This window comes from Poecile atricapillus, chromosome 6, assembly GCF_030490865.1.
Source record: "Poecile atricapillus isolate bPoeAtr1 chromosome 6, bPoeAtr1.hap1, whole genome shotgun sequence".
NCBI lineage: Eukaryota > Metazoa > Chordata > Aves > Passeriformes > Paridae > Poecile > Poecile atricapillus.
This window is the reverse complement of record NC_081254.1, coordinates 19,099,632-19,123,766: the sequence shown is the minus strand read 5'-3', so window position 1 is coordinate 19,123,766 and position 24,135 is coordinate 19,099,632. Positions and strand designations below refer to the sequence as shown.

General features: G+C 52.6%; 1 protein-coding gene across 1 annotated transcript in view; it reads left to right on the top strand.

Moving 5' to 3' along the window:
* Positions 1-3,368: 3,368 nt before the first annotated feature.
* PSD (pleckstrin and Sec7 domain containing) overlaps positions 3,369-24,135 on the top strand; it is a 32,950-nt gene continuing 12,183 nt past the window's right edge. The window contains exons 1-7 of the mRNA XM_058841742.1: positions 3,369-3,487; positions 9,701-10,144; positions 18,849-19,043; positions 19,547-19,627; positions 20,160-20,272; positions 21,089-21,147; positions 21,694-21,783. Of these exons, the coding sequence (XP_058697725.1) occupies positions 3,465-3,487; positions 9,701-10,144; positions 18,849-19,043; positions 19,547-19,627; positions 20,160-20,272; positions 21,089-21,147; positions 21,694-21,783 (1,005 nt within the window). The 5' untranslated portion in view covers positions 3,369-3,464. The remainder of the gene's footprint in view (positions 3,488-9,700; positions 10,145-18,848; positions 19,044-19,546; positions 19,628-20,159; positions 20,273-21,088; positions 21,148-21,693; positions 21,784-24,135) is intronic.

The window sequence follows — 24,135 nt, the reverse complement described above, 5'->3', positions numbered from 1 at the left end:
TATATAAACCCCGCATCTTTATTGTTTAGCAGTTAACTTCAGCAACCTTGAATGCGAACACAACCATAGCAGGAGAAAAATATTGTAAAAACAGTACATGATAAATTAATCAGGAGAATAAAATTTGCAGTGAGTGAATTAGAGATTGCTGTTGCTCAGCAGTGTGATAGTGCAGATAAATGGGCGCCTACCCCACAGGTGTGGTTTGGGTTATTTCATTAATAGTTTTGTCTGTGCATCTCTGGAGCCTAAACACTTGAAAATTCAGCCCCATGTCCTTTAGGAATTTAATCCTGTCTGGTTTGCACTCAGAAACAAGGAGAGGAAAATCATGCTTTCCTGTTTGCAGCTGGCATATGGTTTCTCACTTTCAAATGATCAAAGTGAAGGACTCAGTATCTTGGCATCTGTCAGAAGGCACAAGCAGCCAAGGCAGAGACTTCTCTGCACATTAGGAATTCGAAGAAACTCAGGGAAGGATAAGTACAAGCTCCACTGGGAGAAAGAAAAATGTCAGCAGCCCTGCCAGTGGGGTTGGTGGGGGCTCCAGGTCCTGCCTTTCCCTGCAGCCACCCACCCACTGTTGCGAGGTGGATGGTCTCATCTCCGGGTATACGGTCTCTGGGCAGAGACAGGCAAGCAAGTGAGCTGTGTGCAGGGCAGGCTTGCTGAGTTCCCCCAGGCTGGGATTGTCTGTTACCACTGCTTTTTGAATCTACTGGTGTTGACAGCTCTGTCTGTGCCATCAGTAGTGGCTGTGATATGTGCTGGTGTGACACAGTTTAAACCCAGGCTGACCTCCAGAGAGAGAGGCTCCTTGCCCTTGCTGCTCATATTAAACTCCTTGAGCAAGTATAATTGGAGGATGTCTCAGTGATACAGTAGGTACTTTTTTTTTCCCCATTACCTTAGTAGGCTGTAGGCTGTGGGTAGTAATATATTCAGCCTAAAGCAGAATGAATGAAACCCATTTTATAGTGCATTCTCTTGCAATGTCTGGGGTGCAGAACTGTGGGGAAAATGTCTGAGCATCCTGGCACCCTGGTGAGAAAGCAAACACTCTGGGTGCTTGGGGACCAAGCAATGGGCTGCCAGCATCTCTGCAGTGGAGCTGGTGTGATGCCCTTGATGAACCTTGCCTGCTTCTTGCAGCAGGAGGGGATTTGCTGGGGATGTCTCACCTGGAGCATATCTTTCTTCTGCCACAAGGTCAGGGCACCTTTGGTCTGTCCTCCCCGTGGCCCCAGACTCTTTTCTGTGCCTTCCCTTCCCTAACCAGCTCCTTGCCCTTGTTTCAGGGCTGCCTGAGGATGCATCGCCTCTCGTCTCAGACATCTCAGGGGTGCTGGGAACCTACCTTGCTGTGCCTGTGCCACCCTGCTGGGCTCCGGACCTGACACCTCTGTGCTGTCTTCTGGCAGGATGGCCCAAGCAGGGGCACCCGTCCGCTTCCACCCCGAGGAGGGCTGCACCGCCTCTCCCCCGCCCTTTGCCCACAGGGTGACCCGGAGGCCCTGGCGGGCGGGGGGAAGCCCCGAGGCTGGGCGGTGCAGCCCCCCACCCTGCCTCACCCCCAACCTCAACGCCGGCCGCCTCCACCTGCTGCGCAAGGGCCTGGCGCCCGACGCCCGCCGCTGCCCCCTCGGCCTCTACAACAGCACCGGCTCCTTGGCCCGCAGGCCGGCTGAGGCAGCGCCCTTCGGCAGCGGGAGCTGCCCCGCCACGGGCCGGCTGACTGCCCCCTCTACCCCGCGGTGGGGCCGGCCCAGCCCGGCTGTCGCCTCTCCGGGCAGCCGCAGTCCGCCAGCCCCAGAGGGACACAGCTCTGTGGTCACCTTCCGCTTCATTGAGAAGGCCAGCGTGCGGACGCTGGGTTGCCCGACAGCCCCCCATCTCCGCTGGGAGAACGGCCCCTACAGCCTCAGCCGCAGTCTGGAGCTCGGTGGGGACATGGGATCCCCCCAGCCCCTGCCTCAGGAGCGGCTCCTGCACACGCTGAAGCTGGAGGCCTCCGCATCTGACCCACTGCTGGCCGGGGGCAGGACTCCAGGGGGGACACGTCCCTGTGAGAAGGAGCTCTGTGCCCTCGACACCAGCTGCCTCTGCCGATCCCTAACCAACGGGCTGCCAGAGGAGTTCCCCACCTTCACCAGGAGTCCCCTGAAGCCAGAGCCCCGACACCAGGTAGGTACCAGGGTCTCTCTCGCATGCTGGGCTTGGGCTCTGCCCTGGAGATGCATTGCCCACTCATTGCTCTCCTCTCTGCAGGGCAGCACCTGGCTGTATCCCCGACAGAGCTCTGCCCATGCCCAGCGCATTGCCAAGGCCAAGTGGGAATTCTTCTATGGCTCCTCAGATACCCCAAAGACAGGTAAGAAGTTGTGGGCAAGGCAGAGGCCATCAGGTTGGCCCCATCTCTCCTTTTAAGTCTGTACTGTTGGCAGGACTCTCTCTGGGGCTGCCCATCCCTTGGGTCTTTTCAGTGCCCAACAAAGAGCTGAGATTCCCCCAAGTCTGGCCAGCCTATGTCCTCCTGGGGTCAGATCGTGCGTGTACCAACCTCCCTGCAAAATCCCCTGTGGCCATGCAAAAGAGGTGACAAAAAGCCCCTGGCTGCCTCTGCAGAAGAGCTTTTGGGTTTAGATGAGGTCCCAGGGCTGGCTGGAGGTGCACTAGCACTGACAGCCTGTCTGCCTCTTGCACTCTTTCTCCTTCTGCCACCTCTTTCACTGTTCCCCTGTGTGCCTCAGCATGGCAGAGTCACTGTTCCTGAAGGTGTTCAAGAAACAACTGGAATGGCACTTAGTGCTATGGTGCTATGTTTTGTTGGCATGGTGGTGTTTGGTCAAAGGTTGGACTTGACAATCTTGGAGGTCTTTTTGAAGCTTAATGATGTGTGACCCCCACTCTTGGGGTGTGTGTGTGGGTGGGTGGGTGGGTGTGGTGCTGCAGGAGCAGCTCCTCAGAGCTTCCCACTGCAGTTCCCTGTAGCTCTGAACGCTTGGGCCTTCCTTGCAGGCTCCTCTGCCCCTGACTCTGCTCCCCTGGCTGAACTCCCCCAGAAGTCTGTCTCCCCACTGCCAGCCGAGCCACCGGGGTTGGTACCTGAGCACAGCCTGAGCCATGTGGAGGTGGAGATAGAAGTGTCTCCTTTGGGCAGCCAGAAGCCTGGCTCCTGTGAAACTGGGATTATAAGGAGGACAGTGAAGTATTCTGAGACAGATCTGGACACTGTGCCACTGAGGTGCTATCGTGAAACAAACATCGATGACATCCTGGCTGAGAAGGAGGAGGTGGATTCAGCAATTGAGAGCCAGAAGGACAGTGAGAGCAACCCAAGTTTTGTGGGCACGCCAGGCAGGAGGAACAGCACACCAGAGGAGCCACCTGCCCCAGGCACCAGCTGCTCCAAGGATGGGCTGCAGGACAGGGATGTGGACGAGAACAATGAGGTGTTTGAAGCGATGAGGAAGGAAAACAGGGAAAGGTGAGGATCTGTGTGCAAGGGCAAAAAGCTCCTCTCACCCTCCTTATTGCACCCTGCATGGCAAAACAAGCTCTGCTGAAGTGTCTGAGCCAAAAATCCCAGTAGCAACATGCAAGCTGTGCATGGGGGTGAGATTGGGGCCTGGATCACACCACAGGGATTGGGACTGGGACTGGGGGGTAGGGCTGGGAGGGGCCCCTCACTGCCCTATGGAAAGAGTAAGCCCGCCCAGGGGATCCAGCGCTGGGCACTGTGCCGGGGGCCTCACTCACCTGGGGTGAACCCTGCAGCTCAGGTTGCCCACCTGAGTCGAGGCTTCCCAGCATGAGTCCTGCCACGGTGCTGCCAGGTGTTGGGGTGACAGTGCCAGGACCCCAGAGCACAGGTTGTGTCCTGGAGCTACTCTGGCCTGCCAGGTGCTGCTGGGCTGCCCTTCTCCCCACAGATGCTGTGCTTCAGCAGTGAAAGCAGTTCTGTTTCCTCAGCCTCATTAGATATTTGCCATATTCAGGAAAGTGTAGGAGATACTTTGGGATCAAAAAAGCATTGTGTTGCCTTCTGTGTCATTTTTCACATGTGTGGCAAAACACCCTGTGCTGGGAGGCCGATGGAGTGGGTGGCATCAAGATTATCATTCAGCTGCCTACCCATGTGTGAGCATGTGTTCTCTCTCCTGCTATCTGCCCCATGCCAGGCACTGGCAATTAGCAGATGTGAGAGATGGCATTTTTGTTTGGTGGCATGCCCATGGAGTTTCTGCTGGAGTGGTAGTTTGGCCATGAGGAGTGATGGGCATCATCAGGTCCAAAGCACTGTGTGGGACAGCCACCTGGAGGGGAAAGGCCCTGTGCAGGCATGTTCTGACATCTATATTGTCAAGAGTCTTGAGTGAGGTGAGGAGGTTCAGCATCATCAGCAAATGCTCCATAGGAGTAGGGACAGGTCTCATCTGGGAAGCGCAAAACCAAGGTGATGCCTGGGATACCATGTGGCAGCATGAACTCACCTAGCTGTGCAGAAGGTAGGTGGAGAGCATTTAGGTGGAAGAAAAGGGAAAGGGAGGTTTTGATGTCAGCAGAAGTTAAAAATAATTAAATACATTCATTAATAATACATTAATACAGTAGTGCCCCTGCACTGGGAAGGAAAAGAATGAAGGTGCTGAGCTAGCAAGGAGGGAAGGTGTGCATCTCTAGAGGAGCTGAACTCCTGTCAGTTTGTCCAGCCATTGCATCTCTATTGGAGGGGATAAATACATACCAGCCACCCTGTCCTCAAAAATTTGAGTTCTAGAGAAAATTTGAAAATAAGCCATTTGTAATTTTTTTTGTGGGTTTTTTTTTCCCCCAAATGAATGTTTGAGTAAAGGTACTGCAAGTTCTTCAATTTATTGTAACAATTCTTTTGCATAGTGTTGTTTTGTTTCCAGATATCTTTGAGGCCTCTGTGAGCTGTAAACCTCAATCTGTTTTTTGTCCTCTGAGACACCCTACTGTAGCTCCCCAGCCAGTGCTGAAAACTTGGATGTGTCCTTAAACAACCACTGTTGCTCCTAAAAGATGTTCCTCCCAGTATAATTACCACTGTGTGTATGGGGGTGTCATGTTCATTTGGCACAGCTTCTTTGTAGACTAGTTGTTTTTTGCCCCTGCAGCCCTCTGAATATTCCCCTGGTAAGTGCAGACCCTCTAGACAGTGTCTTGAAAAATCACAAGGCTCAAATTGCGAGCTTGTTCAGTCCATGCATCACAGCCCTGGGTTTTTGCTTACACACTGTTTTGAGCTCTGCAGCTGCAGTCTTTATCCCTGTTTACCAGTCACTAGTATTGGTGTTTTCTTCTTCAAGCTTTCTGCTTTGCCTGCTCTCAGGAGGGGTGAAGTTGGGGGGATGAAGAAGCTACCCTGGCTTCCTGGACCTGGCACCATTCTGCTGCTGCAGGAGCTGCTGAACCCCACACCTGTCCTGGTTGCTGGGAAGGACCAGCCCTTCAAAACCACTGAAGTGCTTTTTGATGCTGATTTTCAGCTTTTAGATATGAACATCCCTTTGAAAATCTGGCTTTAAGGGTTTAGCACCCTCTGCAAGAGGGACTTTGGCTTGGTACTGCCTTGTTTTGCTTCATATTCTGGCCAAAGTTCAGAATCTTCTTTTGTGATTTACCCTCCCAAAATAAGAGAGCATGCTAACAGTAAAAAAAAAAACATCTACACCAAATCAAACAAGACACAATAAGCAATGGAAGAAATATTGTCCTCTTACAGCACATCTGCTTCCTGAATATATTCAGAGTTATATCTACTGACTCTAATGACTAGTCTAAGATATATATAATACTGTCTTTATTCCTATTAGTCCCAAAGAGCTGAGACCTGTCAGTGAGATCAGGCTCAATTCCCTTCCTCCCTGAGCATCGGCAGACATGCTGGCTAAGCTATAGGAAAAGGCTGGTTTGCCCCTCAGCATGGGTGCCTTGGGCTGATAAGAAAGAAGAGGGTTTGCTAGGGAATGCTCTGCTCCCCGAGAGCACTGAGGGCTGATGGGAGGCAGTGATGCCTTTTCTCCCTGCAAGGCTTGCCTAGAAAAGCCCTTAGATCTGCTATTTGGGAAACCTTCCCAGAGCCTTTGTGCTTGCTGCTTGTTGGCAAGAAAATAGCCAGAGGGCAAGCCTTGTTGGGGATTATAAAAATGGTTGTGGTCTCAATCTCATCAAATACTTAAGTATGTAGTTAACCTGCATCAAGCCTCTGATGTGTTGTCTCAGAGCCCAAAGTGGCGATAGAGCCATAGCTCCGGGTGATGCTCCTGGATGGAACAGAGGGGAAGTTTGGGGTGATGCTGGCAGGGGCCTGGCAATGAGCAGGGGAGGTGCCCACAGCTCTTGTGGGTGGGCAGGGGATAGTATGATGGCATGGATGTAGGAGGGGAGTGTGGACAGTCAGGGGAGACTGCAGTGCCTGTGGTCAGTACCTGTGCCTAAGCATGGGACAGAGTGAGGACACAGCTCTAAGAGCAGGCTGCTGCCAGGCTGGAGGAGTACTGCAAAGGAGCCTGGGGGGACTGCAAGAGGCTGCTGAGACAGGTCTGTACAAGAGCTTTGTTGAGAGAGGAATAAAGCTAGGGGCTACTGGACAGTGCTGAACAGTCTCACTTTCTTTGAACTGAGCTGGGATCCTCACACAGCAGCTGCTGTGCCTGTGCAGGCTGGAGGAGCCTGGAGCCAGAGGAGTCAGGCATGGCTGAGTCAGGGGTCTGGAGGGTCACAGGAGCATTTAGCAGAGAGTTAAGACCACTGAGGGCTGGAGAAGAGATTTTCCCCTCTGGCTTCCCTGAGCCAGCGATGTCATGTCTCTGCAGCCAGGGAGAGTGAGCCCCTTCCCCTCCATCAGCCATTAGATGCATCAGAAACCCAGTTGCTCAGACCCCATACCCAGAGCCTTGCCTGAGGCACTGTTGGCTCCCTGATCTACTTCCCTTCCATGTCTGTCTGGCCCTCTCCTAAGGGAGGCTCACTGCCTCTCCTGAACCAGCTCAAGGCTGGAAACCTGTGCTCTCCTGCTGTCTGTCACCCTTGCACAGCTACTCAATCACAGCTTCTGCATCTCCTTCTCTCCTCTGCTCCTCTCAGCTGGGTTTGTCTGGCTTGGTCTCAGTGCAGGGACCCTTCCCTGGGGACCAGGGCACAGTGTGGAGGAACTGGGAGGTACAACAGGGGCTAATGAAGCATCTGGGTCTGAGCAGGCAATATTGCTCCTTGCTGCTGCAACTATATCCTTCAGGGACTGAATGGCTTTGTGCTTGATATTGTGGGGTGAAGACACTGTTTCCAGAGCTTGGGTGGTGTGGAAAAAAACAGCCATGTTTTTTCTGTGGCCTGGTGGCAATATACTTGATCACAAAAAATGAGCCCACCTACCTCTCCTGGAAACAAGATTCCCTCCAATCTGGCATTATCTTCCCTGACACAGTTTTTGCCCTCCTCGTGGGTTCAGGGTGCAAAATGGTCAGCAACACTAGCTTAGTTTAGTAGCATGGGGCTGGGTGGGAAGGATAGAGAATGCGCATTTGCATCTGTAAAGCACATCTGCAGATATTAAAGAGGTTTCTTTTGCCTTGTCCTCACCAAAAGCCACTGTCTTGGTTTGAAAAAGATAGGTGTCTGCTGAGGAAGGCAGAAACCTCCCATGAAATAAATAATAATGTAAACCATCCCCCCTCTTCAAAATATTATAATCTTGAAATCAAGGTGCTCTCAGGCAAAGATATGGGAATAGGAGTAACAGTTCTTTACTAAGGAAATTAAAATAAAAATGCAGTAGTACAAAAGAAGAAAACCAACAAAAAACAACCCACTGACAGAGTCAGAATACAACCTGACACACTTGGTCAGGGTGTTGGTAGCAGTCTGATTAAATGGTGGCTGGATTCTTCCTGCAGTGACAGATGTGGTTCTGTTGAAGCAGTGATCCTGTAGAAGGCTGTAGTTTTCCTCTGAAGGACCAGTGGTGATGGAGATGGGTTCAGTCTCTCTGCTGGGAATCCAGTGGAGAAAGGCTGACTGTGGTGTTCCAAGTCTCTGATTATATCCAAGTAGGAATGCTTGGCTCCTCCCTCAGGTGGAACATCTCACAATGGGATGATGTAATTTTATCAGTCATGCAGTGACACTCAATGGCCCATTAATAGAAGATATTCCCCTGGAATAAAGAACATTGGCCCACCTGGTTTTAACAGCTGGCTCATTAACAGAAGATAGCCCCCAGTTATGAGGGATGGGAGATAAAGAACACTTCTCCACCTGGTTTCAACAGATGGTGATAGAATACATACTTTTGGTTACATCTTGCACTGCAACCCAAGACAGCCACTTCAGAAGTGGCTGCTCCTGGGGCTCCTACAGGAACTGTAAGAGTGTCACATGCTGCATAGCCAGGGAAACACTGGTGGATGAGTGAGATCAGCCTGCACCCTGCCTTGCTTACCTGTGTCTGGCTTCACTGCACTTCCCTTGAAACCAGCTGGCACTCTGGGGGAGTCAAGCTGCCAGCTCTTGGCCTGCTGAAGTAATTGGGGTGAGATTTTTGAGTGGCATGTGAAGGCTAATGAATGAAAATAATTTGGTGTGTGTTACAGCAACGCATCTTCTGAGCTCTCTGTAGGAAGCTGTTTGTTCATAACAAATGTTATGACAGGCTGGAGCAGTTCTTCTCCTTTAATCAGAGAAGAGAGTGGCATAACAAGTGCTTCTCTGCTGCTTTAATAAAATGATAACAGCTTATGAGTAAAGTAGGCTTTTAGGGCTGTGTTGTGCTTGTACTGCTGAAGCACTGATGTTCCCTGGGTTGGAAACATTTGTACTGTCACATGCTTAGGTAGGTGGGCAAGCTGTACTTCACCTCATTTACAGGACAAAACACTCAGGGCTTCAGGGTTTAGAAAATTCCATGTTGGGCTGGACCCAGACCAGCATTGGAGACAGGCTGGGCCTTTCTGTGGGGCTGATCCCTGACAAGATGACGAGCTAGGACCAATCATGGCCTATACGGTATGGGCCAGTTCAGATCCCCAAGCCCAGAGATGGGTGTGAGGCTCCCTCTGTGCTGCCTGGGGGAACCTGGAGCTCAGTATCACTTTGTGATAGTCAAACATGTCTCCTGGGACTCAACATCACCTTGTGGAAACAGCCAGCAGACCTTGCAGGTGAGTGTTGGTCATGCTCTGAACATAATACTCAGTGACCACAGTGCAGAGTTCATGGAGGAAGGTGTCATGCTGTCCTAAGCAGCTTCAGAAGAAGCCTTCTTGGTGATAGAAGCTCTGAAGGCTCATAAAAAATTCAGCCAGTTCCAAAATTGGTTGGAAATGGAGTTGAACCACATCCTGCTTCTCGTACTTGAGCCCTTTATTGGATCTAAGCTCAAGTCAAGTGATTGGGAGCAGTAGCCATCTCATAAGCTTCTTATGAGGATGAGCCACTAAAGGAACAAAAGTCTGTGGCGCATTAAAGGAGAAGCATATGTCTGGAGGGAGGCCAGCCCAGTCCTGCTTCCCATGGTGTCTTGGGCAGGCAAGGCGTTTCCTTGGTGGTCTAAAGATGTTCAGAAGAGATTTTTACCCTTCTTAGTTTCCTTTTGAAGCAGTGTGTGGGCTTTTGTTTTGGGATTTTGATCCCTTGCTCTTCAATGATCTGTTCTTCTCACTTTCTTTCCCTCTAGGATCATGGACCGAGACACACAGGGTATGCTCAAGTCTCCAGTGCCTTTCCTTCTAGGGCACAGTCTCTCAAAGGATGGCATGGACTCTTTCAGCAAGCATTTTGAGACCATCATGGAGTCCCATAGAGCCAAAGGCACATCTTACACCAGCCTGGACTCCATTGACATCCTTTCTTCCCCAGCCCGTACCCATGGGACTTTTTTCACTTTTGACCTCCCAACCCTCACCCCAGAAATACAGGGAAAAATCCGAGACAGCGCCAAGGTGATTGAGGAGAACTTTGCTCCTCTGGCTCACCTGGAGCCAGACTCTGGGACCAGTTCAGCCACAGATGCCCCCTGGACAGAGAGGGAGGAGGAACGGGGGAGACGAAGGAAGGGCACTCGGCACAGCCCTTGCCACTCAGAGGACAGCTTTGGCACTCCCTTAGCCTCCAACACAAGGTGAGTGACCAAAGTTGCTTGCTGTCCAGCTGGGCCACTAAGAATTGATGTGGAGTCTAATGCTGTGAGGTTTGGTTTGCAGACAGAGCCTAACTTGTGTTGCTGGGGAAGGGTAGGACTGTGTGTGCTAGATTTTCTAGGCAGTGGCTGATCAGGCCAGTGATCGCCACAATATTGTGGTAGGTGTGTTGATGGGAGCACAACTCCTTTTTCATCTTTGCCAGCTTTGTAGGTACTGGAGGACTGTGAGGTTTCCTTCAGCCAAGCAAGCAAGGAATGCCAGAACTTCAATCCTGTGGTGGTTTTCTTTGCAAGGCAGTCCAGCATCTGTGATGGTATGGGGAGACACCAGTCTGAAGTTAACTACCAGTAGAAATTTTACAGTGTTTCCCTAGTGGGGACTTTGTCTCTTGCCATCTGCACTGCAGCCACTTGTTTCTTAAAGGCAGGAGTCCCATGGTCTTGTACCTGTTATTCTGCTTCCTGAACCTCCTCAGCCTTGTTCATGTTGGAAGATGGAGGGCAGAGATGAGCATCTGAAATCCCTCATCCACTTTCCAGGCTTTGGTCTTTTCTACGCCAAACCTATGTCACTTCTGGTCACAGTCTGTGCCATCTTTGTAGGCTCAGCTTGGGGTGGCCAGGTGGAGATCTAAGCTCTGTGTCTTCTCTGGTGTCTGCAGTCAAGAGAGGAGAGTGGGATATTGCATCAGCTCTGTGGCCCTTGCATCAGTCCAAGGGCCTTTTGGGGCAGAGAGGAGCTGGGTTAGGCCATCCCTTTCTTTGGGACACTGAAGCCAGAGATGTGGTAGCACAGAGGCCTGACAAGATTTGTGCCATAAACTGGTCATGTCTGGGAGGCACATGGCAGTGAAGGGTGACAGTATCCAGCTCTGTGTGATCAGTGCTCTCTGCAAGAAGAATTGGCTTCCTATTCCTGTTCCAAGGCAAGGGACTAAAACACAGCACCCTGGAGAAAGCTAAAGGATGGTATCTGACTAACTGTCCATGGGGTGCCATTGTACCACAGCACAGCAATGCAGGAGCACAGGCAGGTGTGAGGGTGCAGAGGCACAGCTGGCAGCAGGAGCAGCAATGAGGTGGCTTAACAGAGATTATTCCTCACTGATTTATAGTCAGTGGAGCACAGAGCATGCTGGCAGTGCTGAGGACACTGTGGTGCTGTTCTCCCCTCCTAGCTCAGGTTTCAGAGCAGTGCTGGCCTGCATCACAGGCCATGGAGGGATGTTGTGTATCCCCCAAGCAGCCCTAGATCTTTGCTGAGTCTCTTGTCATCTCTTCCAGTGAGAGTACCTCTGCTTTGGTGACAGAGGAGAAATGCAGCTGCAGCCCCCACTGTGCTCCCTGGCATGGGGACCCCAAGGCCTGGGCTTCCCATAGCACCATAACTTCCAGCCTCACCTTCTGTTACACATGCATACAGAGTCCCAAGCAACTACCTTTCCCTGCTTAGAAACTATTTCCTTGGTTATCAGTAGGTCCTTGCACAACACTTCTTTTTGTCCAGTTCAGGCCCTGTTTCTTGCCTATGTCCTGGACTGTTCTGATCTGCCATGCTGCCCTGCAGTAGGTGAGCAGGTGCCCTGGCTCCAGTGGTGGCCTGAAGCAGAGACTGCAGGAAAGACTGAGAAATGAGATGTGGAGGAGCAGGGCTCTGTTGCAGGCCTCCAGCAGGGAGCAGTCCAGCTCTGCTCCCCAGCATGGAGTGAGCCTCTCCTCACAGTCCCACAGGCAACAGTGAACAGAGGGGCAGGTGTGGTTGGAATCTGCCATCTGGTGCAGTGGAAAGGAGTGGAGATTGGTGGTGGGAGCAGGAACTAGGTTGGGAACCAGGGAAGGCATGTGGCCCCAGGGTCTAAGACAGCCCATCATCTGCAGAATAAGTCCTCAGGAGGCAGGAGTTTCTGACAAAGGAGAGATCCAAGAAATTTCCTCTTCCCCATCACTGGTGCTACCAACTTTCTAGACTCCCAGTGGAGCTAACCATGAAACTGAAGATTCCCAAGTAGTTTGAGGAAGAAGTGGCTGGGTTGATTGCTCAAAGATTGTCATGAATTGGAACGAGCAGATCCTGATGCCTGGCAGGGCTGATCTGATTGAGCAGAGCTTATCCTTATAATTCTCCCACTAAGGGGTATTCAGTGGAAATTGACGAGGAAAGGAGCTAAGGAACCTCTGCAGTTGCTATAGTGCATCATCACCTGTGCCAGCAGGGCCAGAGCAAGGCATTCACCACTGCCCATGGTCACAAGCAGTACAGACTGACTGCCACCTGCACGGGTAGACTGGGGACCCTGGCAGGGGGACTCTGCAGTGGAGACTATGCTTTATACTGTCAGTCTCAGGGTTGGCAGAGGTGACCTCAGGCTGCAGGGCTTTGGTGTGACTGGTGATGAACACCAGTGGGTCTAGGCCTGCATGTGCTGCCCTGTGGCCATCTTCCTTGTGTCCCCAAAAGCTTTGCTGCTAACTGTTGTAATAGTTGGGGTTGTGATCTGGGTTGGAGACAGCCTTGCAGCCTGTGACTTCCCCCCTCCCTTAGTGGCCTGATGCCCCTGCATTGCTGGGGAGATGTGGTATCCTCCACAGCCAGTGGCCTTGGGTCATGTAGCCTTGTTGCTTACTCCAAGGCTCTGGTGTACCTCCGCACATAATAGCTAAGACCACGCTTTTATCTTGACCTTGTACGTGGGAAGTGTGTCTAAGTGCAGACCTACAAAGGCCTCCCCTGGGATGCCTGCACCTACTCCAGCAGGCTTGGTTGAAAGGAATGGAGCAGAGACTGAACCCTCTTCCTGCCCCGCCCACAGTGGGACACCCCACAGTGACATCCCTGGCATAGGCTCTGGGAGTAGGTTATCACCTGATTTGGGCAGGAGGTGAAAGTGTGCAGGTCCCTTGCTCTCACTGGACAGAGAGCTGCAGTTAAAGCAGGTTGTCCCTGTAGCTGTGACAGACCTCTGCAGAGCATGTGTGGAGACAGAGCCCCCAAGGACTAGGGAGGCCTTCTGGACACAGGGAGGCCTACCAGGGACAGATGCAGTGCTGGCAAGATGGTGGGGCAGGAGCTGGGGCAGCCCTAGGGACTGCAGGGAGATTGCTTCAGTGGTGACAGCCAGGCTTCTGCGACTGCGGGTCCAAATTGCAGGACTTGGCCAAGCTGCGGGATGGGATGCAAGCTGGTGTCCAGAGGGTCACCTGGCTTGCCCAGTCCTATACAGGTAGGCACTGGGGACAGTGGGGCATCAGTCCCAAAGGACTTCATTAACTTCATTAGATGCAACCTGCATCTCTTTGTGGGTGCAAGCCCCCTGAAATCCAGCTGCCTAACTTCCCTGCAATCCCACTCCTCTGGAGCCAGCCTCTGGTTCCGGGCACAGTCGTGCCGGTCTCTGAGGTTTGTCCGCGGAGGGAAGAGACGTGACCCGCCCCCCGAGCGAGGCAGGTTCCGCTGGGACCTCATCGGGGCTTGCCTGCGGAGGGACAGAAAGAAGAGTAGGCGGGAGAAGCAACATCAAAGGCGGAGGGCTGCGAACAGCCTGGTGAAAAGGGCCGGACACCACGGCGAGGGCAGCACGCCCGGAGCCTCGCTAGAGGGAGAGCTCAGCCCTGGAGCTGCGGTTGTGTGGGGGAGCGGGGAGCGCGTGGGGCTGGCAGCCGCCCCGGGCGGAGGATGCGCCGGGAGTCAGAGCTGCAGCCCTGCCAGAGCGCGGCTGCTGGAGCACGGAGCCTGCCAGCCAGCTCCGCTGCCTTGCTTTATAAGGCTCCTTTTGTTACCGCAGCGGTCGGGGAGCCGGTGCTCCTCCCCTTCCAGGGCCAGCGCAGGTCTCAGCTGGCCTGAGCTCCCAGGTAGCACTGGTCAAACTGGTGAGGATGCCCTGAAGGGCTGTGCCCAGTTTGGGGCCCCTGGGGTGGATTCGGGGTGTGATGCAGGAGGTTGAGGTTGAGAGCTGAGTAGAGGAAGGTGGACATTAAGGAAAGGATGAAGATAGGGGAAGGGAAGTATGAGGTGGGCTGGAGTGATAGCACAGTAGGGAGACAAGGCTAGGGTGCAGGATGAACAGCCTCCCCACAAGCATTGGCAGAGCAAGCAATAAAGGACAGGCCTGGGGGAATTTTCCCCTTTGCAAGCCATGTCAAGCCATGAAGAGCAGCAGGAGCCAGGACATAGAACACATCAGCCCAGCAGGGCATAAAGGACAGTGGATCCCAGGGATGGCAGGTTGCCTGCAGAGGCGTGAGCAGCAACACACACCTGTGGGATGCAGCTCCACACGTCAGGCGTTAATTCCAGCTCTTGGATCTGACTCAGAGCCCCTAGGCTGGTCTTGGCCCAAGGGTCCAAGACACCCAGGTTTTCCTGTGCTGACCCTATAGCATGTGTGTCTCTGAAGGAGAAGACCACCCTCCATCCAGCAGGTGAGTAATTTAAGGCTCTCGGCTAGCACCAGAAATTGGTGGGGTTGTAGCGTCAGTCCCTGGCCTCTGCAGGAGCAGTTGTGTCCCTCATAAGAAGAGCTGGTGGGATGGGGTGATGGAGGACAAATAGATATCGTAGACATCTCTAGAGAATGCTGGTGTTGCAGGGGAGGTTCTGGAAGTCTGCAGAAAAACAAGACTCTGGAGGGGCACAGCTGTCCAAAGTTCAGCTCTATCTGGATCTGTCAGCAGTAACACCAGTGGGTGCTGCTGTGGCTGGGAGATTGTTGGACTCCAGAGCTGCCAGAAAGCACAATCAGCTGTGCCTGCAGTTGGAGGCTGGTCTAGCTGACCTTCAAGTGTCCTCCCAGCCCTAACTTCAATTCTGTGAGGAATGAACCGGCCCAGATTTTTGCTGTCATAAATCAAAGTCGCTCCACTGAGACCAATGGAGGGAGCTGCGTTTATTTAGCTCAGCCAAAGATCCGGTCTGGTACATTCTTAGCAGCAACATTAGGCAAGCTTGGTTTGCATAGCTCAGAGGCAATGAGCATTGAGCTATGCATGTGGGCCTTACAGAATTGAGGGGAGAGTGCTACTTTGCCCCATGCACCTATCCCTTGTGCATTTGCACCAAGCTCCTTGCCATGTCCCTTCAGGTGCAGGATGAAACCAGCCTCATGTGGGGAGCACAAGGTACTTGAATTGTGTTTAAAGGTCTGGGGTTTCCTGCAGCAGATGTCTTGCCTAGAACTGTGTCAGGACAAACCTGAACAGCCCAGAAGCTCAGCTGAGCACACCCCAGCTCCTGGGGAACAGATTGTTGCTGCAGGAAGGGTCCCACCATGCAGATACATCTCCGCTGGCATCTGGGAGGTGGAGGTCAACTCCTTGGGCCTGGCTTTGCAGAACAAGTGCCTTCTTGCTGCTCCACTTCCAGGAGAGAAAATTTACTCCTGGTTGCTGGAAAACTGAGTGAACATGGTGCCAAGTAAGCTTGGTTGATGGTGGCAAGGTGGAAAGGATATCAGGACTCCTGCAGTGACACACTGCATTGCAGCCAGGGAAGGTGCTGTGGTCTCTGCTTCTGGGCACCAGGCAGTCAGCTAGAGGAGGAATACTGCAGTGAGATGATGATCCAGCTCTGGGAAAGGAGTGTTTGGCCCTGGGAAGGAACATATTGGCACTGGAGAACCATCTGACCTGGAAGAAGCAGTGTGTTTGGTATGGTGGCCCTGAGCAGGACCATGATTCTGCAGCAGCTTTCCAGGGCAGGGAGCACAAGTCCTTCTGCTGAGCTGGGGTGGGAAGTGGTCAGTGAAGAGCCTTTGTCCCAGGGTGAGCCCTAAGCCCTGTGCTGGATCACATGCCTTCCTTGCAGAGACCCCCAGATGTGCCTCGCTGTGGCACACTGGGCTCCAGCAAACACTTCTGAGGTGACAGGGGGACCTGTGCTCCCAATGACGTGAGTGGTGGCAGCAGGGAGAGGAATGAGCTAGCACTGCGTCTGTTCAGGAATTACTTACTTCATGCACACCAGGGATACTTGCACAATATCAAATTTGATCTTTATTCCTTAAGTGTGTATTTAATGTGAAAAATATTATCTCAGTGTTTCTTCAAGCCAAACTAAAATGTCACTTTACTAAATACACCAAAACCCCTCACCCTTAGACCTGCAATTAGCTCATTGGTGAGAAAATTAGCATAACCTCAATTACCTCAGATGTGAACACGTCTCTTGCTCTGCTCTCCATTTACTTGAGAATTGGGCTCTTGTTTTTCTGTCTTTAAGCTGCATGTTCTCCAAGCCAACTGGGGCTTTGAGTGGTGGCAGATAGGTACCACAAAGGGGGCATACTGAGCCTACAGAGGCTGACTGGCCATATTTAACTGCATGAGAGTGGTTTGAGTGCTAGAAAAAAACCCATTTCATGGTATGGTTGAATAGTGCCCCATCCTGAGAGCAAGGTTATGCTTTGCTGTAAAACACCGAATCAGTACTGGGACTTGGTGAGGGAGGGGGAAGCAGATTCCATTGGTAGAGCTACTTTGAGACTCAAGGTTTGAGATGCCCTGCATGGCCATTGCAAGAAGCAAGGCAGGAATTGTAGTCACAGGTTGGGACCCTGCAGGGAGGTACAGGTATTGAAGGACAAGAGAAACTTTGTAAACAGCCCCATTCCCATATGCTCAGCAGTACGTAGGAAAGCTGAGGATCATAGATTAGGAAGAGAGGTCATGGGGGGAGATTTGGAGCTCTAGGTTTGTCTGTGGACACACCAGGAACTGACCATGTGAGGGAGGAGAACCTCTCAGGCAGGTCCAGAAGGATATCAGGAGTTTTAGAGATGGTGCAGAGAAGAACTAAAAGATTTTGAGAGGGTGACAGAGCAGCAACTTGCTCTGGAGATGCAGTTAGAGCATGGGAAGTGTTGGAGGGGTGGTTTTGCATTTTGTAGCTTAGCCTGTGGCTGGAAAAGCACCCTTGGAACTGCTGGGCTGCAAAGGGGACTAGTTCCTGTGCCCTTGTGATAACAGATAAGGATTTTAGCAAAAAAATGCAGTCACCACAACCCATGGCTGGCAGGTGCCAGCTGCTGAGATGGATTAATCTCCCCTGTCTCTGGGAATCAAAGAGCCTGTGACCTCTGTCCTTGGTTGAGGTCACAGTGACTGCAGCCACACAAGGAGCTGAAATAGGGCCCAGGTGTGTGCTCAGCACTGGCCCAGCAGCACCCAGCCTGTTCTGTCAGGCACCCCTCAGAGCAGCTTTGACCCTGCCAGACAGTGAAGGCACAGCCAGGCACCAGGGCCCATGCCAGCAGCACCTCTGGATGTGGCTGTTTTGGGAGGAGAAGAGCTTTTAGGCAGGTGGGAGATTTACCCACAGGATGGGGTACGCTCACAATGTGGACAGTGATGCTGGAGGCTGTCTGCCCAGCTCCCCAGAGCTGGTGGAGTCAGACCTGGTGAGCTCATGGTGCCCTTGTGACCACTCTTGTGGCTGCTTCCACCAGGGTACGTTGGAGTGATGGATAGGCTCCCTGGGAATGACTGGAGCCAAGTGGGCACAGATCTGCCTCAGCCACCCATCCAGGTCTTACCACAATCACCTCCTGGTATCAGAGTTCAGCAGTGTTCTGAGCAAAGCACATCTCTCCAAGGACTTGCAGAGTGTTGGAGCTTTCACCAGGGAAGTGTCTGACCCGTAGGCTTGAGTGCAGAGCAGCGTCTGCTGCTGCATGCTGGCTGGGGGTGACAGGAAGGTGGAGAGGATGGCACCTGAGAGACCCCCTGAGGCATGGGGCAGCTTGTCAGTGTTGTGCAGGGCTCCCCTGGCACAGGCAGCGCTGAGCAGGAGGAGGCTCGTCCTTCTTGAAAAGAGCAGAGCCTCAAGGAGATTGGTCTGGGTAATTGGCTCAGGAGAGCAGGCCTCTTAAAACTCAATTAGAGTCTTTTAAAAATAAATCAGACTGGAACATTGTAAGGGCTGCCAGAAAATTTGGACGAGGTCAGAGTTGCTTAACATTTGTTGTTGATTAGATTCAACCAGCTTTTGGTTGGGATAACTTCTGCACAGCTGAGTCAGATTGCTTTGGGGACCAAGCCAAAAGTGTCTCCTAACATGGCCATTTAAGGCGTGGTGGGCTGAGAGCTGATGGGCAGCCTGGAGAAGACTGCACTCCACTGTGAGCTGGGAAGCCAGGGGGGTTTTCCTTCGTCCTCACGTTCTCTGCCTCGGCTTTGCCGTCTGTGCGGTGCTTTGAAATCAGTGGGTGGGCAGAGGTGAATGAAGGAATTAGAGTTGTCTTTCTTGGGTAGAAATTGCACTTGAGAGCAGCACGGGAAGTTTGTCCAGATTAAAAAATGAGTACGGAGCTGTAGGACAGCATGTGATGTGCACATGTTTCTGCTCCAAGTCTTTGCTACAGCTGAGCTTGGCAGAGTCTAAGCCCACACATGCAGTTTCACAGGTTCAAAGTGGGGGACTTTGGAGTAGTTGTCTTTTCCTACCACATCCAGTATGAATGTTGGTTTGAGTGCCTTGGTCCAGTCAGTCGCTGGTGCTGTCCCATCACCCTACCTCTCTTCCTACACCCTCCTTTGGCTGACCTCAGAGTGTCTCTGACCAGTGCAGTTCATCCTGGGTCCCAGAAGTGAGTAGCTAGTCTCCAAAGCAGGGTGAGGAGCATTTCCTGAGAGGCTGAACAAGGAGGGGATCTGTAGGCAGGCTAACGTGGAGTGTCCCTTCCCATTGCAGCGACCGCCCCCAGAGCCAGCTGGTTTCAGACTCAGAGTCGGAGATGGACAGTGTGGAGCAGCTGGCCCTGGGCAGCACGGACACCCTTTCCAATGGACACAAGGCTGACCTGGAGGCTGCCAAACGCCTGGCCAAGAGGCTCTACAACCTGGATGGCTTTAAAAAAGCAGATGTGGCTCGCCACTTGGGGAAGAAGTACGTGTGGGTATTTGGAAGGAATGTTCCATTCTGCAAGGAGCTCACTTGCACCTGCAGTGCACCTGCAGCTGCTGCCCTTGTGGGGCACCAGGCTGGCAAGGAACTGCTGGCAGGACCTCCAAACCCATTCCTCGTGACTGGTACATTTGCACCAGGTGTTCCCTCTAAAGGTCTAAAAACCTAGAAGACATCCAGTTTTTCGTACCTTCCCACCATGACTGCATCTTGGATACTTCAGTAAGGTGTTGGGGCGTGGGGGTGGCTGACTGACCTCTTGTGGGCCCTTCCCTCTATAGCTTCTCCATTTTCTTTTACATGCCCAGTATTCCCAGTGAATTTGTGGGTGACTTCTCTGAGTTTCATGGGAGCATGGGGTGTCTCTGTTCTTGGCAGGCTTCTTGCAAACCTGGGCAGCTCCCAGCCTCCTGGAATCCATCCAGCCCCTGTGTGCCCCACAGCCTGGTTGATCCCATTCTCACCCTCCCCCTTTTCTGTTTCAGCAATGAGTTCAGCAAGATGGTGGCAGGGGAATATCTGAAGTTCTTCGTGTTCACAGGGATGAGTCTGGATCAGGCTCTCAGGTCAGAACTGGGTGTGTGTACGTGTGTGTGTGGTGGCCACCAGAGTGGGGTCCCAACAGACTGTGCCCTCTGCAGCCACACAGAGATCTGCAGGAGCAAGCAGACCCCATAGCTGCCACCTGGAGATCCTCTTCCCTCTTAAATAGGAGGGTGATTTCCAAGATGGTCTCTCAGCCATGCAACAAAGAAAAAACACTCTTAACTCAATGCAGTCAGTGCAGTTGAATGACAGTCAGGGTCACCTAGGCCTGACTTTCCAGGTCTTGAACTCAAATCCTTCTGTTGTTACACCTACCTCCTTTCCCAGTGTAGCTCCTGATATTGGTTGTAGGTCTCTGTGATGTTCCAGCAGGATATGGTGCTGTGGGCTTCGAGGAGTCCTGCAGTGGGCTTGGAGGGAGGGAAGGATGTGCAAAGCAGGGCTTCATCCAGCACACAGGAAGGTCTCAAAACCAGAAAGCACAGCTCCATTCCTGTACAGGGTGAGTTGCATGTGCTTCATGTGTGACCAACGCTGCTGCTGCTTTTCCAGGTCCTTTCTAAAAGAGCTGGCCTTGATGGGAGAGACACAGGAGCGAGAGCGAGTGCTGGCTCATTTTTCCCAGCGCTACTACGAGTGTAATCCCAATGCCATCTCTTCAGAAGGTAAGAAACTGTGCATGTCTGTGGGGAGTGTGTGTGTGTGCATGTGTGTGTTTCAGGGGAGCCTATGTGTTTGTCAGCTCAGTGAATGTGCTCAAACTGAAACTAGAGAGCAGGCAGAGAGCCTATACTGATGCCTTAGAAAATAGCCCCAGTATGTAATTTCCCTCAAATGACAGATGCTTTAGATTTTTATTTTTTTTTTAAAGTCTGCTCTGGTTGGATGATGCATAATTAGAGCTCAACCCATTCTTAATTTTGACCTTGAGCAGATTAGCACAAGAGACACACTTAGCACACTCCTTACCAAATAGACCCCAGCTCTCAGACCCTCAGCTTAGGGAATATCTAAGTGAGAAAACTTGTGTGCCTAGCATTTCATGAGCACAGACACACACTTTGTCCTGTTTCATGTCTTCACACCTCTTCTGTGTGCATTCACATGGAATGGGTCTGCTTCTGGATCTGCTCTGGGCTGGCTCTAGGACAGGTGAGGTTTGGGCAGCCTGGCAGAGGCTGTGCCATTCTAGGAGCTCTGCTGGATTAGCTACAGCATCACTGCCTGACTATTGGGGCAGCAGGCTTGGAAGGGAATTTGTATGCTCAGGTTTGGAACCAGCAGCTTCCTACCTGCTTACCTGCAGGCTGTCAGCACTGCAGTGACTGCCGCATCCTCTTGTGTCCAGGGTGGGAGGAGGGGCTCAGCACTGTCTTGGAGGCTCAGAGACCCCACAGCCTTGCTGAGATGCTGAGGCACTGGAGCACCAGCTGCAGGGCTGGGCTGGGAGCTCTAATTCCTGTCCTGTGCTTGTGCTGCAGATGGAGCCCACACCCTCACGTGTGCCCTGATGCTGCTAAACACAGATCTGCATGGACATGTAAGTTACCACTGCCATTGCTCCAGACTGTCCTCTGTCTGACCTCACCACACTGAAACTGTAGGTGCTCAGGGAAGAGTGAGGACAGTGTCAGATGAGCAGGAGGCATGGGACCCTGGGCCCATAAGAGCTGGTCACCCCTAATGCTTTTGGTGAGGAGAGGCAAGAAAGGCTAAATTAGAGGAGGGGCTGATGAAGGAGAGAGCGGGGCTTTGAAGGAGACTTGCCGAGCTGAAAGATGTAGAGGTAGAATGAGGACAGAAAAGAAAACTGAACAGGAAAAGAAGGTGGGAATGACACTCCAAAACCAGCTGCTGTTGGGAGCAGGGAGCACACAGTTTTGAAAAAGGCTATTTAAAACTTCTGGAGTCTCTGCAAAGCCAGCAGCTTCCCCATTCTTGCAAGCAGTCTTCCAGAGACCTGGCTGGTCTCTCACCCCTCTGCCAAGATCGGGTGTTTGTTCCTGGGCTGTGGGACCTGCTCTAGCCAGCATTGACCTCAGTCCCAAAGGTAATCCTGATGTTTCTCTCCCCCTGACTCCCCTAGAACATTGGGAAGAGAATGTCCTGCTCCGACTTCATTGGCAACTTGGAGGGACTCAATGGAGGCACTGACTTCCCCAAGGAGCTGCTTAAGGTAAATTTGGTTGTTCTCCATGGCTAGCCAAGCAGTAGAAACAGAAGTGAGAGCTTTGGGCTGGATGACATGGAGGGCTACCTGAGATGCTATGAATGCAAGATGCATTTACATGCAAGAACAGTGATGGTCCCTGAGCCTGCAGTTGTGCTCCTGCCTTGCTGAGGGGAACATGGGCTGCTCCATTCCCCCAGCAGGACACTGGAGCTTTGCCTGGGGTTCTGATTCCCACATTGCTCTTGTTGGGCCTGTATTGCAGGCAAGGGAGCACACATGGGGCAGCTTACTAGAGCTGGTTTGCCCAGCTGCAGCCAGAGCAGGCATCAATCCTGTGATACTCAGCCCTTTCTGACTCCCTGAAGCACTGGGGCCCAAAACTTCAGCCAGGCCCTGGGACTGGAGCTATGTCTGGTGGCAGAGGTGACATGGGCAAGGTATCCCGGATGGGGAGAGTGGGCTGGAGATTAAAACCTCGGAGCTGGGAACTCACCACACTGGTGTGACTGGGGGACTCCTGCCTTCTCCCTGCCTAGCCCAGTTCCTAGAGGGGCTTGGGCAGGGAGAGCAGTGTTCAGGAAGCACCTCTGGCCTTGGACTGCTGTACTCCTCTGGCATCGCCTGCTCTCAGGAGGGTTTTCTGAGCTGCTGTCTCCTCGTCTCAGACCCTGGGAATTGGCTTAGCTCCCGTGGGGTCTGCCAGGCACAAACTGCTGCTGTTGGTGAAGCGCTACAGTTGGCAAATATTCGTGATGTGGAAGATGGGTTCCCACAGGGTGCTGGAGCCACAAGGGGGGGGAGGTGGTTGATGAAAAAAGGCAACAGAGGATGAAAAGCCGAGCTCCCTTTTCAGCCTTTATGGGTCTATTCCTGGCTGTGTCGCTCACCCCATCATTAAGGGGTTACCAGCAGTTCTCAATAGGGCTGTCCTCCCTCTCAGCCCACACTTCGCCAGTAAAAGGAGTTACTCAGGAAAAATTCTCCTCTAATTTTAAACCCAGCATCAGAAAAGGCTTTAAGCACACAAAATGGGTGGAAACAAATGAAATGTGAACCCTGGCCCTTCAGTGCTGCTGCACCTTGGAGTATCTGAGCTCCACAGATTTCTCAGTGGGTCCCCTTTGCAACCCACACTGCCACATGGTTGGGTGCCCACACTTGAGGCACTGCCCTATTAAACTTAGCCCCTCAAAGCACCAGCAGTTCAAACATATGAGATGAATTTACCACATCAGATCCCAGACAGAGGGAAATAGGACAGTGAGGAAGTGCCATGAAGCTACAGGCTTTCTCTCACACGCAGGGTCCAAGACATTTGCTGGGTGTAAGGAAGTGGAGGGAGGCTGCAGTGCTGCAGCACAGCCCCGCACAGCTCTGCCGGCAGCCCAGCAGCTGGGAGGCTGCTCTGCTAAAAATGGCCTGTTCCCTCTGCAGCTGCGGTGCTTCCCACCGCTGCTTTTCAGCCGCCTCTGTACAGGAGCCATGCTGGGGAGGGGGAGTGAAAGACAGTGTGAGGAACCTCAGGCAGGGCAGGCTGCAGCTCTTCACTTGAAGCACCACTCCACTTTGGAAACCCCTGCCCATGTAAGAGGGAGTAGGTTTCTGAGGCAGCTGAGATGGAGAAAGTACTGTTGGGCTTGTGCTGGGGGGATCTTGTGCCTCTCTTGGGCAGCCTTAGCCAGCTCATCCAGAGAAGACACTCCTTCCCTTCTGCCCAATGCTTTTGTCTGCTTGATGCTTTGTGGTCTCTGCACAGTTTCAGGGACAGACAAATGGGGAAAGGCTCTCCTGCTGCCCTCCCTCTGTCAGCCTGCATTTTCCCTGTTACCCTGAGCAGGATGCTTCCTCCTTGGCAGACCTGGCTGGCAGGCTGTGCTTGGGGACTGAGGCTCCTGTGCAAGCATGCCACACAGCTGGCTGGCTAATTTTAGTGCTTCAGGAGCACACGCATTTCCTAAGGGGAATGGGAGGGGAAGGGCTGGCAGACTTCACAGGAGCTTCCCAAAGCTCTAGGCCTGGTCTTGGGCAGCGCCAGCACCACCGAAGAAAGGTCCTGGGGACACTTCCAAGCCTTTCCGGTTAGATAGCACAGGCTGCTAGCCCATGGACTTCAGAGCTGGAGGGCTGGAGGTGGCTCTCACCCAAAGCATTCACTGCCATGGAACTGGGGCAGTAGGGCAGGACCTAGGTGGCTGCAGGGGCATAAGGCCACCATCCCATGTGACTCTGAGGACAGCATCAGGAATAGACACACAGGGAACCAGAGCACTCCCCTTGTCTCTGGCTGCAGGGAGTCCCAAGATAAACGCAGCATGATGCCTGAGAGCATGTGGCAGCTTGAGTCAGACGAGAACT